The sequence below is a fragment of the Camelina sativa genome, chromosome 2 (genome assembly GCF_000633955.1).
Source record: "Camelina sativa cultivar DH55 chromosome 2, Cs, whole genome shotgun sequence".
In the NCBI taxonomy this organism is placed as follows: Eukaryota; Viridiplantae; Streptophyta; class Magnoliopsida; order Brassicales; family Brassicaceae; genus Camelina; species Camelina sativa.
This window is the reverse complement of record NC_025686.1, coordinates 16,058,036-16,073,198: the sequence shown is the minus strand read 5'-3', so window position 1 is coordinate 16,073,198 and position 15,163 is coordinate 16,058,036. Positions and strand designations below refer to the sequence as shown.

The 15,163-nt window shown below is 31.4% G+C and overlaps 2 protein-coding genes across 2 annotated transcripts; both read right to left on the bottom strand.

The window, feature by feature from the left end:
- LOC104726315 (hypersensitive-induced response protein 4) lies at positions 4,724 to 6,718 on the bottom strand. Its single transcript, XM_010445151.2, has 5 exons — positions 6,476 to 6,718; positions 6,234 to 6,354; positions 6,038 to 6,129; positions 5,486 to 5,582; positions 4,724 to 5,331 (listed from the first exon to the last, which is right to left on the bottom strand). The coding sequence occupies exons 1-5, from the start codon at positions 6,668 to 6,670 to the stop codon at positions 4,961 to 4,963; spliced, it is 876 nt and encodes a 291-aa protein (XP_010443453.1). The 5' UTR covers positions 6,671 to 6,718; the 3' UTR covers positions 4,724 to 4,960.
- On the bottom strand, positions 8,394 to 11,766 carry LOC104726306 (probably inactive leucine-rich repeat receptor-like protein kinase IMK2). Its single transcript, XM_010445139.2, has 4 exons — positions 11,133 to 11,766; positions 10,268 to 10,528; positions 9,302 to 10,165; positions 8,394 to 9,219 (listed from the first exon to the last, which is right to left on the bottom strand). The coding sequence occupies exons 1-4, from the start codon at positions 11,572 to 11,574 to the stop codon at positions 8,738 to 8,740; spliced, it is 2,049 nt and encodes a 682-aa protein (XP_010443441.1). The 5' UTR covers positions 11,575 to 11,766; the 3' UTR covers positions 8,394 to 8,737.

Below are 15,163 nucleotides of genomic sequence, written 5' to 3'. Positions count from 1 at the left end.
TTGATGTCCCTTTTGGTCACAATTAATATGTTTAGTTCGGTCAAAGAGGGTCGAAGTTCTCTTCTATTATATTGATGTCGAAACACAAAAGACGGGCTACAACGCGACTTAAACGGGTTACAAAGGTAGACGAGGATAGTAGACGAGCTGATATCTCGTCGATTCTCCAAGCTATGAGTTTAGAACCGTTGACTTTTGCTTGGACGAGCTAAGCTTTTGTACTTGCTGCACGAATTCTCCTGCTTTTCTCCGATCCCCTTTTCTACAGGCCGTACGCCCGTATTTATAGGGAATCGTGTCGGTTCGTCTAGGAAAAATACCATAATACCCTTTTCTCTTGAAAGGGATATTTATGGGCTTTTTCCTGGGCCGGGCCCTTTTGTTGGGATTGGATCTACCCCTAACAATATGGATATCGTCCTTAGTTGGCAAGTGATTTATAATAACCTAGGATATCATAATATCATCTCTGTCGGATTTTTATTCATATGCTAGCTTTTGTTTTTCTCTTTCTTTTTTATCTTATTGACTTGTGGATTTGATGAACTAGAAAGATGCCTTTTTCTCTCTGTCGAACAACAAACCATAAAATAAATTGTAATAATTCTACCAACCAAACTAAACTGCATCTACACAAATTTACGCGACTCATGCATATAGTATTCTTTTTTCTAACGTCGTTTATGTATTTTTGTTTTGTGCAATGTTCTTTTTGGTTGATTGCAAGAGGATTTAGGCTTTCCACATGTACAAATCCTTACACACTTAAATGAGTAGGAAATGGAATCAAGAAGTTAGGATATAGTACTATGACTATCACATACTGATCTTTTTCAAGTTTCTTGTCTTACATACATATCTCTCGATCTTTTTAAAATGTTTTACATTACTAAAACTTAAAAAAAAAAAAATTTTGAAAAGACAATTGGTGAAAATGTTATTTTAACGAATGAATTTGGTATAGTTTAAGTGAAGTTGCAATTATTTGAGTTAAGTTAATTAATTTACATATTCAACATTATATCACACGATTAGTTTATCTTTTTATAGTATCATTATCATATGTTCGTTCTATAACTATTTTCAAAGATTTAGTAAACTGATTTCGATTTACTTGATTCCAAGGCTTGTGGTGCGATTGGATTGACCAAAAATTTTATGTTGACCTTAATCTAATATAACATGCGTTGACATTGTCTAATATTGTTTGTTAAAAGGAGGTTTGTCTAATACAGTAAAACCTCTATAAATTAATACTCTATAAATTAATAAACACTATAAATTAATAAATTTTACTGGTCCTAAGTCGGGCCAATGTAAAAATTAACAAAATTCGATAAGATAATAAGATAATATTTTTTTTTGAAATCCCTATGTAAATTATGGTCCCAATAATATCATAAATTAATAATCATGTAAATTTACATATATATATATATTGATATAATAATGTATGTTTCTCCTAAAGCTTATTTCTATATAACAATTGTAATGTTGTATTTTCAAACTATAATTATATCTCTAAAATATTCTATAACATGTCATAAAAATAGTTAAATTTTTAAAGTTTTCAATTTATAGATATGCATCATTTACAATTTGATAATTTGACAGACTATTAAAATAGGACAATTGATACTATTATTCATAAATCTGAATTTATGTATGTCATGTGTATAACTCAATTTGTCTATAGTATTTGTAATTAATTGTCAATTAATTTTTCTAAATATTACAAGTTCAATTCCTAAACCATAAAATTTACAACATCCAAAACTCTAATCTTATTTTGCTAAAATTGTCTCAATTCATATTTTTAAAAAATTTAAACAATTAAAATATATCTATAAATTAATAATTATTAATTTACACTATAAAATAATAATTATTAATTTATAGATAAATTAATATCACTATAAATTAATAAAATGTCTTGGTCTCAACATTATTAATTTATAGAGGTTTTACTGTATGTTGAGGAATTTACTCATGTTTTTTTTCCTGACTTATCGGCTTTGTTTGTTTGGATTTATCTCTGATTTTATTTGTCATTTTTTATATTTATTTTGGTAAAATCTTAAGAGATGAAACTATATATAATTGTAGCAAGAGAGAGAGATCAATCCAAATAACATACTCCGTTTTTCTATAATTAATTCGTAAAATTCTATATTACCAAAAAAAAACTTTAGTGAAATATCCATTTTTTAGAAAATAAAATTCAATAATAATACAAATTAAAACAAAGAAAGGAAAAACCGAATAAAGCCACTGTTCCGGCTTCTGCAATCGTCTTCGCTGCCAGTTTGGTCTATACCAAAATCGGCAAAGTTCTTCATTGCAATGAAGACCACGACCGATGGAATTGATGAGATGGTGGTCTTCCTCTATATTAAGACCACCATTATCATCTCTTTCTCTTTATCTACTCCCCTTGTCTATGTTACTGCTTTCTTAAATTAATTAGGTTATATATTGAATTTGATATACTATAATTATAAAATAAGGTAGTAACTCATTAATTGAAACAATTATTAAAAAAAATTATGGGAGACAACTTGTGCATATGTTGTTCAACTATGCATATGTAGCATTTTGTATGAAAAATAGTGATTCAGCACTATAAGACGTAAAAGCTGATATATAAGAGGACCTGGTAATACTTGCATTAAAACAACATATACGGAGGCTCAAAACAATCATAAAATTAGATTTTTTTTTTGTGGCGAGCTATCTTAAAAGCCTCCACTATTGTCGAGCATTTAAGTGTTCATGGTATTCCCATGAATCTTTGTTATCAAATATTTGAAGTTGCAATTGAACTATTTGCCATGTTTTACTCAATTTCATTGTTGCAAAATTTTTTTTGCCTTTGATTACATTCCTTGGCCGCAAAATGGTTTATCTCCTTCATTTTTCTGATATATATGTATTTTTTGTTGAATGTTATATAGATTATGCTCTTTGATATGCTCAAATTTATCCTAGAGCTACTCTCTCAAATAGATCAATTGTAGTACTTATTGGTTGAATTTGATAAGGACTCTAGATTACGGAATAGGTTATTTAGTTTCAAATTAACCTAAACCAAATTAATTGTTTTGAAATAAGATGCAAGAAAATAAATTAACAAAAGAGTGTATTCAATAGAAGGAGAGATAAGTTCAGTGAATTTCTCAAGTAATTCAGAATTGCAGATTAAAATGTCACAATAATTAAGAACATATTCTAAAACTTAAATCAGAATGATAAATTAACTAGCTTTTGTTGCAGAAGTTATCTATGTCTAAATCTAGAATTCTAAACTTCTTTGCTAAATTCAACAATTCAGACAAGCATTAAATTCAAGTTTGATAAGTTCACAAAATCTCTAAACCAAATTTATTTGCGAATAAGTAGTTTGCTCATCTAAAATAACATAAACCTACAAAGACTTGAAATATACTCTAAAAATACCAAAAAAAAACTCTATAAATCAAACTTATATCATGACCAAAAACCCTATAAACCATGATATATCACTCTCATTCTATCTCGTATAAAAGAAGGTATTCTTAGATTTTGATATGGAAGAACTGTAATGCGATAATTTAGGAAAGTAAGAAAGTAAACATCATGATGGATGCAAATATACATACGAACTCTGAATTGGTAATGCAACCACTAGTCGCAAGAGATTTTTGAAGGGAAAATAGTTTAAACCTCATAAGAGAAATTTGACATGTAATGTACATGTTCCTTGGGGGAATGACAAGTCATTAAGCAGGCGAGCGTGAGTCTTACGAGATCATACTGGTCAACTTAAATGTTATTTTAGAAATGCTTTTGTTGTGAATGATTGTAAATTTTTTTTTTTTTTTGGGAGAAAATGACTAGGGTAGAAATTAAAAAAGTTGTATTAGTAGAAATTAAACTTGGTGATATAATTATTGTCTTAGACAGTGATTACGACAAGAATTCTATCTCCGAGTTTATCTGCGGTTTGGGCATTATACTAATTATAGAACAGCTTAGCCATATGTTTTTCTTCATTGTCTCCCATCAAAGCAAAATGTCGGACCTATCGGACGCGTCAAATTTGCTTTTCCGGCCCATATATTCATTCATACAATGCCAATCACTATAAAAATACACTCAGCTGATCAGTAACACATAAGGTTTAGACTTTCATTATAGGAAACGACGAATATATATAGGCTGAAAATTATTATAGAATTTATCCTTGTCATCATTATCCCATTTTGACTTTAATTTGTGCTTACCAATGAGAGTGGTTTGAGTTTGATACCAAGATCTGAGAAGCAACAACATTAACTAAAGGTTTCTTGTCAACGGCCTCAAACCATCTTTGATCTTTCTCATATTCTAAACCCAACACAACAGGAGGCTTCGCATCAATTGTCTTTTTCATCTTGACTTATATTCAATAGTCTGCACAAGGGCTTGCATCTTTCATTTTCTCGAAATGAGTTTGGATTGCGTTCATCAAATTTAAGAACCGGTTCGAGATTCAACTAGAAAGAATCTACTCTAATCCATAAAACATTATATAGCATCCAGAAGAAAGTGATTCAAGATCAACAAGTTGATTTCTTAAAGAGTTCCAGCTTTGATCCAATCTTTCGATGGGGATGTATGTAAGATTCCCCGAATGAACAACTAATAATTCTTTTGTGGTCAGGTATTATAAGAACGAGAATGACTCAAACAAGAAAAACACAAAGAATTAAAACCCACATATGGCGCCCGTCGGCTCAACTTTCTTATGTTCCTCTTCATAAGAGTTCAAGTACTTTGGGTTATTATATATACTGCAATAACAATAATACCACCATAAAAACCATAAAAAATAAAGAGAGGCAAAATCCAACAAAGTCACACTGGTGTAACATAAATTAAACCATAATCTGAGAAAGCCAAAGAAACAAACTCAATTCACAACCCCAAAGTGAATCTTCCTTTAGACTTCGCTAACCTGAGCACTAGCCGCCTCCATCATACCATTGCGTATCTGGTCACTGATGTCCCTCACATGTCCTGGACCGTGAGGAAGAAACACTGTTGTGTTCTTTGAGGAATTTCCAAGGTCTCTTATAGTGTCAAAGTACTGTGTGATCATGATCAAGTCCATCACTTCTTTGGCTGATGTGCCTTCTACTTTGTCAGAGAAGTTCAATATGTTCTCCCTCAATCCGTCCGTGATTGCCTGCCTCTGTCTAGCCACTCCGACACCGCCTAAGTATTTGGCTTCCGCTTCTGCTTCAGCTCTCTTCACTTGGAGAATCTTCTCTGCTTCTCCTTTGTAAACACTCGCGAGCTGGAGCCTTTGGGCTGCATTTTAAGTATTTGACAAGCAATATAGAAATGTAAGTAGAAGTCTTAACAAAACATACTTCAATGAGTCCTATAATCATAAAAAGTATAAATTTTTCTATGCTTCAATGTGTAGGGAAACATTTTCCCCGGTAATGGAACTAAATTTTACCTGCATTGATTTCGTTCATAGCCTTGCGCACAGAAGGATCAGGAAGAATGTCAACCATTAGAATGTGCTCAATGCTGTATCCATAAGCACCCATCACCTGCAGAAACAATTCCAATCATGACCATTACAGAAATCTTCACCAGTCCCAAAAGAAGGATTATATGTTATCATTTTTCTAGTTTTCTCTATGCAATACACACATATCTATGATAACACTTCATAAGGGCTCAAAATCCACCCATTAGATATAGAGCTCAAATGTAGGATCACGACAAAACATCAAGAATCTCACACAACTGATACCTATATTACCAGGAACTCAGATTAAAAGTCTAAAACATGTCTACTTGAATAGTAATTAAAAGTCTATAACATGTCTACTTCAAAAACACTTTCTCAAGGCTCAGATTCATCCATTAGGCTCTGAATAAATGCAGGATCACGATAAAACATCAAGAATCTCACAAAATGATATCTTCTATCTTATTATGAGCAAAGAGTCTCTAAACATACACAAATGAATGAGATAATTAAAGGAACAACAATTCATACCTTCTCAAGCTCCTCAAGAACAGACTTGGCAACTTCACCCTTTTGTTCAAAAAGAGCATCTAGCGTCATCATTGGGACCAAAGCTCTAACCACTATGATTTCAAAAAACAAACATACAAGAAAAATCAATACTAATTATAAAAAAAGAAAAAAGAAAAAAAACAAATCTCTACAGAGAAGTAGAAAAAAAAAGTACCATCAAAGACATAAGCTTGGATCTGCTCTTTAGGGTTTTGAAGCTCATAAAACGCATCATCAGCACTAGCTTTCACTACACGGTACTGAATCGAACAAACCAGCTGCACAAACACATTATCCTACAACAACAACCAAAACAAAACACAAACCTAATTCAACATCACTTTTACAACAATAATACATAATAAAACAAAATTCCCAAAGATCAAAACAGAAGTAAGTGATCACAATTCACAAAACCTTAGTTTTGGTTTCAATCTTGACATCAAGAGAATTGATCCTAGTGGATAAAACTCCGGCAAGCCATTGACCAGCGAGAGGGTTAAAGAAATGACAACCTGGCTCAGCTATATGCTCGAATCGACCCCAACGTTCAACCACACCGACGCTCGCTTGATCAATACATCCACCGAGGAGACAATACGTGTTCCCCATCTCTACGCGTCACTCAAAACAAAACAAAAAAAGCTTTTCAAGAAGAAGGAAGAAGAAGAAGAACAAGTCTCGTTTATAAATCTGTGATCAAATTCCTTTTATTTAGATACCGTCCGATCAAGCGGTTTAGGAGAACTTGGACGGTTAGGATTAGTGAAGCTATACAATGTCCACGTCACCTATTTCTTCCTTCTTTAGATATTTTCGTATAATCCTTTTTTTGACCAAGGAAAAAGTATTTGGGGAAATTTGATATTTTCTGTGTTATCCAATACATAAGTCTTTAAAATTATGTTACCTTTATTTCTTAAATGGATTCACAGATGTAAATTTCATTGAATTTATAATTTTGTATCCAGATCTACATCCAATTTGTGACTTTATAAATTTGATATTGATTCATTCTCAATATCAAAAATAAAAAAGGTACCCTATAGAGTTTGTTAAACTAATTGAGTCACTTTTTTATTTATATTTCCAATAACTAGTTGGAAAGTTAATAAAAGGGAGGAATTAGAAGTTTATTATCACATTTAATCATAATACCAATGAAAATTAATCTGAATATTACAGGGTTTTTTTAACTACCCATCAATTATAATATATATAAATATTATAGATACTTTAAATTTTAAATAATAAATATAATTACATTTAAATATATAAAATATTAAAATATTTCTAGAAAAATGTTATCAGTCATAATATCTGATATTATGTTGACAGAGTACCATGTATATTATTTCTTATAATACCAATGGTGTTGTGGTGGAGGTTTTTATCAACAAAACTACTTCGAGGACACAAATAAAAAATTAGAAAAACAAAGACTACCTTGATACTAAAATTTTAGGTTGGGAATAAAAATTAAGAATTTTTAAAAAAATTTTATTTTTGGCAATACTCCATTGATATATAGATAATAAGCTTTCTTATCGACCCAGAAAAATAATTTCATATTTTGTGCAGTATTTCATATTTTTATTATTATAATGCTAATACTTTTTTTAATTTGTATATTTTCATGTATTTTAAAGTTTTTTAACATGTATTATTTTGTAAAATCACATGAAGTTATAATGTTTTTGCATTTTTTTTTGTCACAACTGTTTTTATTTATGATATAAAGCCAAATTTGACAAGCCAATATTACAAACCGACTAAAGTCTACAAACAAACCAAAATAAATAAGTCTAGGTTTATAAAGTATAATTTTAAAAACTTAAACAATTTAAGTTTATCTTACCAAAGGAGAAATATCCAACGCCAAAAAAAAAAATCTACTTTTAAAAAAAATTAATTTTATAGTTTAATATGTTCCTAACAATATTTTTGTTTTCCAATTAGAGGATTAGAGAAGATTTTTGGAGTAGGGTTTAAGTGTATTGGCATGACTCATACAAGCGAGCACATACAAATACGCACATTTTATATGACAATTGACAAATACACACCTTTATATGACAATTGACAAAGTTATTATAGCTATGAGTCAAACCATCGATCAATATATATCAACGTTTTGATAACAATGAGTCAAACCATCGATCAATATATATAACTTATCAAATGATCATGTTAGAAAGATTGCGATGAATATGTAAGGTGATTTTAAGAACTTTTTTGCTGGACGAATTTAGCCCATTGGTTTCCGTTTTTTTTCCTTTGAACATATTCTTTGAGTTTTCTTTATGGTGACAATACTGTAATTAGACTTTGAAAATGTAATTAAAAGGACTTTGTTCAATAAATATGTGGAAGGACCATAATTATGGTACTTCGTGTTATAGCCCATTGCTTCAATCTATAAGACGAAGTACCCATAATTATCTACAATCTACTGATTTTTTTTTTTTAAGTTAATGTAATTGTCTTGTCCTACGGCTGAAGAGCTTAACAGAACAAATCATACCAACAAAAGGTACAACACATCGAACAGTTTAAAACGTCACTGGGAAAGGGAACAAGCACATTTTCTTAACCCTAAACAACAAGAAAAGAAAAGGTGACTAACAAACCCTTCCTTGATTCCTAAGGTACATCACAAACTGGCCTCAAGGAGAGTTCTCAGAGACAGCTACTACAGTTCCCGAGCTCAAGAACAACAGCTTCTACGGATGGTCTTTCAATGGGAGATTCATGAGTGCATAGCCACGCGATTCTAGCTAGCTTTGTGGCTTCGTATTCAAAGAACCTTCCTTGAAGATTTGGATCGATGTAATCATTGAACCTACAAGCTTCAGTTCCAAGCTTAACAAGATGCCTAACTTTCTGTTTCCCCGAAATAATCTGAAACACAAGAACCCCGAAAGCGTAAACATCGGTTTTCTCCGTGAAACGTCCTGTTGTTGTGTATTCTGGAGCGAGATAGCCCATTGCTGCACTGTCTTTGAGTACAGAGAAGACAATGTCGTTCGTCAAGAGCGTGTGGAGACCTGAGTTTGAGAGTAGTGGATTGTATCGTTGGTCGATTAGGACCTTCTCCGCTGAGATGTTTTGATGAACTAATGCGGGTTTGCTTCCTTTGTATGAATGTAGATAAGCAATCCCTAAACACAAACATGAAAAGCATAAGCAAACAATAAAATCAAGTGGAGGGAAGGAATCAAGAACACTAAGAAATTGGCTTACCCTTTGCGATGCCTTTGGCGATGGAAACTCTTGTGGACCAATCAAGAACATGTGTATCACCATCTTTGAGATCAAGATAGCTCAGTAGATTACCATTGGGAGCAAAATCATAGATGATAAAGCATTCTCTACGGCCTCTTGAACAGCAGAAACCTCTAAGTCTTGCCAAGTTTTCATGTTTCAGAGACGTCAACATGGTGAGTCCTTTCAAGAACTCAGGTTCTTCGGATTTACAACTGGTTTTACTAAACCGTTTGATCGCTACAGCAGAACCATCTCTCAAGATTCCTTTGTAAGTCGCTGAGAAGTTGCTTTTGCCAAGCAAATTCACTTCTGAGAAATACTGTGTAGCGGTTTCAACCTCTTCAAGATTGAATCTAAAGCTCTGGATAACTTCTTGAGCAAAGACACTGAGGTTCATGTTATCTGAAAGTGGATCCCAACCGTTGGTATATTCAAGACTGGCCAATGGAGAACCATTGTTCTTCCTAAAGCCTCCTACTACGGAGTTGTTGAGACGGGTGTCCGACATTTCATAAGCGGTTGAAAGCTTCTGTTTGCGTCTACGATAATGCGTGAACAAGAGGATGCTAACAGCAGACAAGGCAATGGTCGAGACAACCAAACCAATAAGGATTGCACCTTGGTGAGATTTTGGAGGAGCATTACAGTTTGTTCCATTACAAGGTAACCGGAGAATATCTGATTGTGGTATATCTCGGGATGGAACATTGGTCACAGTTGCACCGAATGGCTTGGCTCCAAGACGAGCTGAGCCATTGCAAGGTTTCAAAGAGGGGAACTCAGCTCCACATAACCTCGAGTTGTTATCAAAAGCAAAACCTTCATTAAGTCTCTTCAGTACTGTCAAATTGGTGCAAAGAAAACATAAACCACAATGAGAAACAACACTACACAAATAAGTCTTAACATATACATAACAAATGAGGGAATCACTTGTCTTACCAGGAGGTACACTGCCAGTGAGAGAGTTGTTGCGGATGTCGAGAACTCGAAGCAGAGGAGGGTTAGCTAACCTTTCAGGTACAGAACCAAAGAAGAGATTGTAGCTCAAATCTAGCCGCTCTAGAGCACTTAAATCCCCTAAACTCGCGGGTATAGCTCCCGTGAGTTTGTTAGATTGAAGAGTAAGAACACTGAGGTTGCTCAGGGAACCAAGCTCCCTTGGAATGCACCCTGTCAAATTGTTGTAACCGAGCTGCAAAACTACACAACAATACAGACCAAACTTAGAATTAAGATCAGCTTAGCAATATCAGAAACATAGTTTTGTCTTACTGAATTCTAGAATTAGAAACTTGGTCCTTCTACTACTTCAATCTCAAATATAAATCTTTTTGGAGTAATTGAATCAACGATCTAATTGAACAATGATGAAATCAAGAGAAGTACAAGTATCTTCAATTCAAGGCCATGTTATGTTGGGACCAGTAAGCAAATAATGGTTCCAATTCAAAGTTTGTACTAGTATCTTTTAAAGTGAGCAATAAATTTATTGACTATTCTTCATTAGAGGAAAATTACAAAAAGAAGAATCCTATCAAAAAGACATGAAAATGACGTTTTCGAAGACAGATCATAAAAAAGCATTAAAGTTCATCTACCAATTCAAAACTTATTCAATAGTGAAGTAACTAAAAAACCCCTAAAACAAGGAGCTCGGATTTCTAGATTTCAAATCTCCCATTGAACCTTGATTAATCTTGGAACAAGTACTTTGCACAAACCAAAGATCTAACATTGCTAAATAGTACTACAGGTTTTAATTTTAATCGATGAATAAGATTAAAGTTAAATAAAAAAAACTAACCTTGCAAGCCTTGCATCTTCCCAAAGCTTGAAGGAATCCAACCGGAGAGGTTATTAACATTGAGATAAAGATCCGTAAGCTCCGACAAGTTACCAAGTTCTCTAGGGATATCTCCGACAAGAGCATTGTAATGCAAGAACAAACCCGTCAAATGTTTAAGCTTTGCAATGTTCGGAGAGATTTTACCAGACAAGCCTTTCCCTTGTAGAGAAATGTTAGAAACTTGTCCTTTCCAATCACAACCAACGCCTTCAAAGTCTTTACACAGATCTCCACGAATGCTCCATGAAGCTAAGTGTTTGTCTTCTGGGTCAAGCTCTGTTTTGACCTCCATCAGTGTCTGTAACTCGTCGGTGGTGGGCTCTGCTCCGATTAGGTTACTGAAGTAAGCGAAGAAAAGTGGGAGGAGAAGAAGATGAAGCAGCATTTGTGTCGCCGTCATTTTAATTTATCTTTCTAGGGTTTGGCTTTTGAGTACGAGTGTATGATGAAGCTGGAAGAAGCTAAAGGGAGATGAGAAAGAATTAAACCTTTTTTTTTTTTATCTCGTCTCTTTCATCGCTGGCTTTTAAAGTTTCAGTTTTTCAAGGAGAGGAGAGAGATGATAAAGACACAGAGATGTCGCATGCTTTTGTTTCCATTCAGACAAAAGAGTTAAAAAAGGAGTGTTTGTGTTCTTGTTTCTAAAGATTCAGAGATAGATTAAAGCTGATCGTCAGATCTTATTTTTATTGATATGAACCGTTGGATCTCTTTAGAATGTTTTTAGTTATGGTAAGTTAGTTTGTATGATATCTTTTTTTCGTTCGTCTTGGTCCACTCTGACGAAGGCATGCATGTTCTATTTGTTTTCTTTTTTTTGGTTTATATATATTTCAAATTCTATTTCTGTTTTTCTTTGGGACAAAATTCAAATTCTGTAATATTTTTTTGGTAGCTAAACAAATTTTTTTAAAGTGAAAACAAAAAAGATATTTCTTCAATCACTAATCTAATACTATCAAGTATCAAGGCTAAAGTACTATAAGTATTTTCATTCATCATTCTGTTTAAGATAGTATTAGGTACGGACCCGCACATACGTGCGTTATTGATTTCAAAAATTATGTTTACTATAAGGTTTGTAATATATTATATACACATAGTGTTACATTTATAAATATAATTATTTGTTAAATCATTTACAGTTCAAACTTATATTAGTTTGGTTTCATTCAGTGTGTGTTTTTTGAAATAATAAAAGTTTCAGCATAAAATTAAGATTCACAAAACAACATACCTGGATCTAACGTTTACCGAATTAATGATTAATCAGAATTGTATAAAACTTGTAAATTATAAAACAGATAAAAACCATAAAAAAGATTAAAACTTCTCAAAACAAATGACCTAAATTCTTAAGCAGGTCAAACCCGTCCCGGTAGCCATACTCCATCAGGGATATAATTTTTTTTTATCTATAATAACCTGTCCCTCGAAATCTTTTAGAAATAATATATATATATATAAGATGTTATATTTTCTCATATGTTAATTTTGAAATTATGGAATTTTTAATATACGTTAGTCTTATATATCATAAATTTTCTATATGGAAAACTGAAAATTAGGATTGGCATAAGTTTTAATATTTTTAGTTTAAAATAAATTTAAGATGCCGTCAAATTGTTTTTTAAAGATTTCTCCAATATCTTTTATTCAAAATTAATTTTAATTTTTTTTGGTCAAAAAATTTTAAACAGTAAGAAATAATATTATTTATATTTTTGAAAATATGATTTAAATATATATTTTTTACATCTCATGTGATACTTTTTTATTATATTATAATACATAGGTTTTGAAATAATTTCAAAAACATGTAGGAGATAATATTTATTAATATTTGAATAATATTTACCAAGTTTAGAATTTATAGGAACAAAATATTGTGTTCTGTAGATAGATTGAATAACAATGGCAGTATTATGTAATATTATAGAATATTAAGGGTAAATAATAAATTGGGCACAAAATTTTCTGACGACAACACATCAGTTTTTTTTTCAAAAATGCTTCTCTTTTAATATATAGGGGATATTAAATTTTTATTGAAAATATAATTGTAACTTAATTGTTGATATAATTCAGATTATTAGCGGTAGAAGAAACAATAGATGTGATCTGATTGAGAAAATCTAATCATTGTATTTATTAATTACCAAAAACTTTTTTCTTGTCAGAGTTGTGATAAATTTTGATTATAGAAAATAAATAATGGGTCTTAAATTTGGTTTCTGATATTTTTTGTCCCAATTTTCTTACTTACAAATTTCAATCATAGTTCATTCATCCCTTAAATAAAAATAAGTACCCATTTTCGAATTATAAATTATTTTAAACACAATAATTAAAGGAAAGATTTATAAATGCTCAAGGATCTGATTTTTATGTACAAACTGTAATGTAGTATTTGTTTTCTGTTTTGGAAACGAATGCCATTAAATAACCAAAATTAATGCTGAATATTGATATTCACAAAAGTATCATTACTTTATTTCCTTTAATATTTTCGCAAATCATAAAAAGTACTGTAATAAACAATTAGACTAAATCGAATCATGTTCTCGAAATTGGGCTGTAAACAATATTGCGTGAAGCAAGAGTAATAAAATTGGGCTCTAGTAAAATGATAAAAGGCCCAAAAAACATTGTTTCTGCGTCAGAATTGCTATTGAGCACAGGTAAGAAATCCTTGCCATGCTATGCATGCATAATTGAAACTTTTTTTTTTTTTTTTTTGCATAATTGAAACTTATTTCTCCTTGATATACTGGTGTGATCGTTTTGGGTTTATAACTTGATGTTGTTTTTTTTGAAAATAAATATGAATCTGTATAAAAGTTTACTTTTGTATTGAAGATATACAATCATTTGGGTTGATGATTTCTTCGAATAAGATATATTCATAATATAAACAAGATTTTCATAGTAAAATGAACTAGTAGGTTGGTTCCAAGAGCTATATTATGTCGAAAAGATCTCCTGAAATATGTCGAAAAAGAAGAAAAAAAAATATTGTCTACTCGTGGTTTATAAATATATATGGTACTGCGTACATTATCTATTTCAATTGCTTGGGCAAACAAAAATTAAATTGTTTGTGGTTTAAATCGTTTTAACCGAAGCTGTGTAAATAAATCATTCATGTGGGTCACGCCTCTGTCACCTTAAATTATTGATCCCAACATTTACGACATAAAAGTTCAAAATAAGCAAATACATTAAAATTAAATTCTTGAGTGAAAAATATTGATAGCAAATACAAAAGGTCCAAACAGCAAAACTCACGATATATATATTCACCGTATCCACACGATTTTTACATAGATATTTTTTTGTGTGGGCATGACCGCATGAGTAGGTCTCTCTTGTCACACAATAGAGCTAAAAGCCTAAAATAATGAAATGTAAACATTGGTAAAGAGCGGATGATTATTAGTTTTTCCAGACCTGAATACTAGTAATAGTCTAAATGTTGACATATGAACTATATAAATCTCTGAAAAAAAACATATCGTACAAGAACGAAGAACCCAATCCAGCTAAGCTACCGATTGTATGTATTAGCACATATCTTAATTAGATAAACTAGGTTAGACCCGCACTATGCCGCGGGATTGGATTTTTATTTTATTTTTGTTATATTTTGTTTTTTTCCCGATTTCATAATTTAATACATGTTATTTAAAATTAAGTTTCATAAATTTATGCTATTTGAAATCAAATTTCATAAATTTTTGATAATTTTAATGGTGACTTTTTTTTTGTTATTATTAGATACTTGAATTTTTGATTTCATAAAGTTAGTTGTTGAATATATTTTAATTTTATTACCCTAAAAATAAGTTTAGGAATTTCAAACCCTTAGTTTTTGATTTGTTTCTCGCTTACAAACCCTCAAAAATAGTAAGATAGATTACTCTTTGATGTCTACATTGTAAATTTTCTTGATAGATCTTAGTACTTTAAGTTTAGCCACTTCAACATTT

Bases quoted from the DNA above. Each gene is read 5' to 3' on its own strand.
- LOC104726315 (XM_010445151.2), bottom strand. From the start codon at position 6,670: ATGGGGAACACGTATTGTCTCCTCGGTGGATGTATTGATCAAGCGAGC. The intron at 6,355-6,475 runs GTTTTGTGAATT...TTGTTGTTGTAG, and splicing joins AGATTGAAACCAAAACTAAG to GATAATGTGTTTGTGCAGCT. The intron at 5,583-6,037 runs GTATGAATTGTT...TTGTTTCTGCAG, and splicing joins TTCTTGAGGAGCTTGAGAAG to GTGATGGGTGCTTATGGATA.
- LOC104726306 (XM_010445139.2), bottom strand. From the start codon at position 11,574: ATGACGGCGACACAAATGCTGCTTCATCTTCTTCTCCTCCCACTTTTC. The intron at 10,529-11,132 runs GTTAGTTTTTTT...ATTGTTGTGTAG, and splicing joins GAAGATGCAAGGCTTGCAAG to TTTTGCAGCTCGGTTACAAC. The intron at 10,166-10,267 runs GTAAGACAAGTG...CCAATTTGACAG, and splicing joins CACTGGCAGTGTACCTCCTG to TACTGAAGAGACTTAATGAA.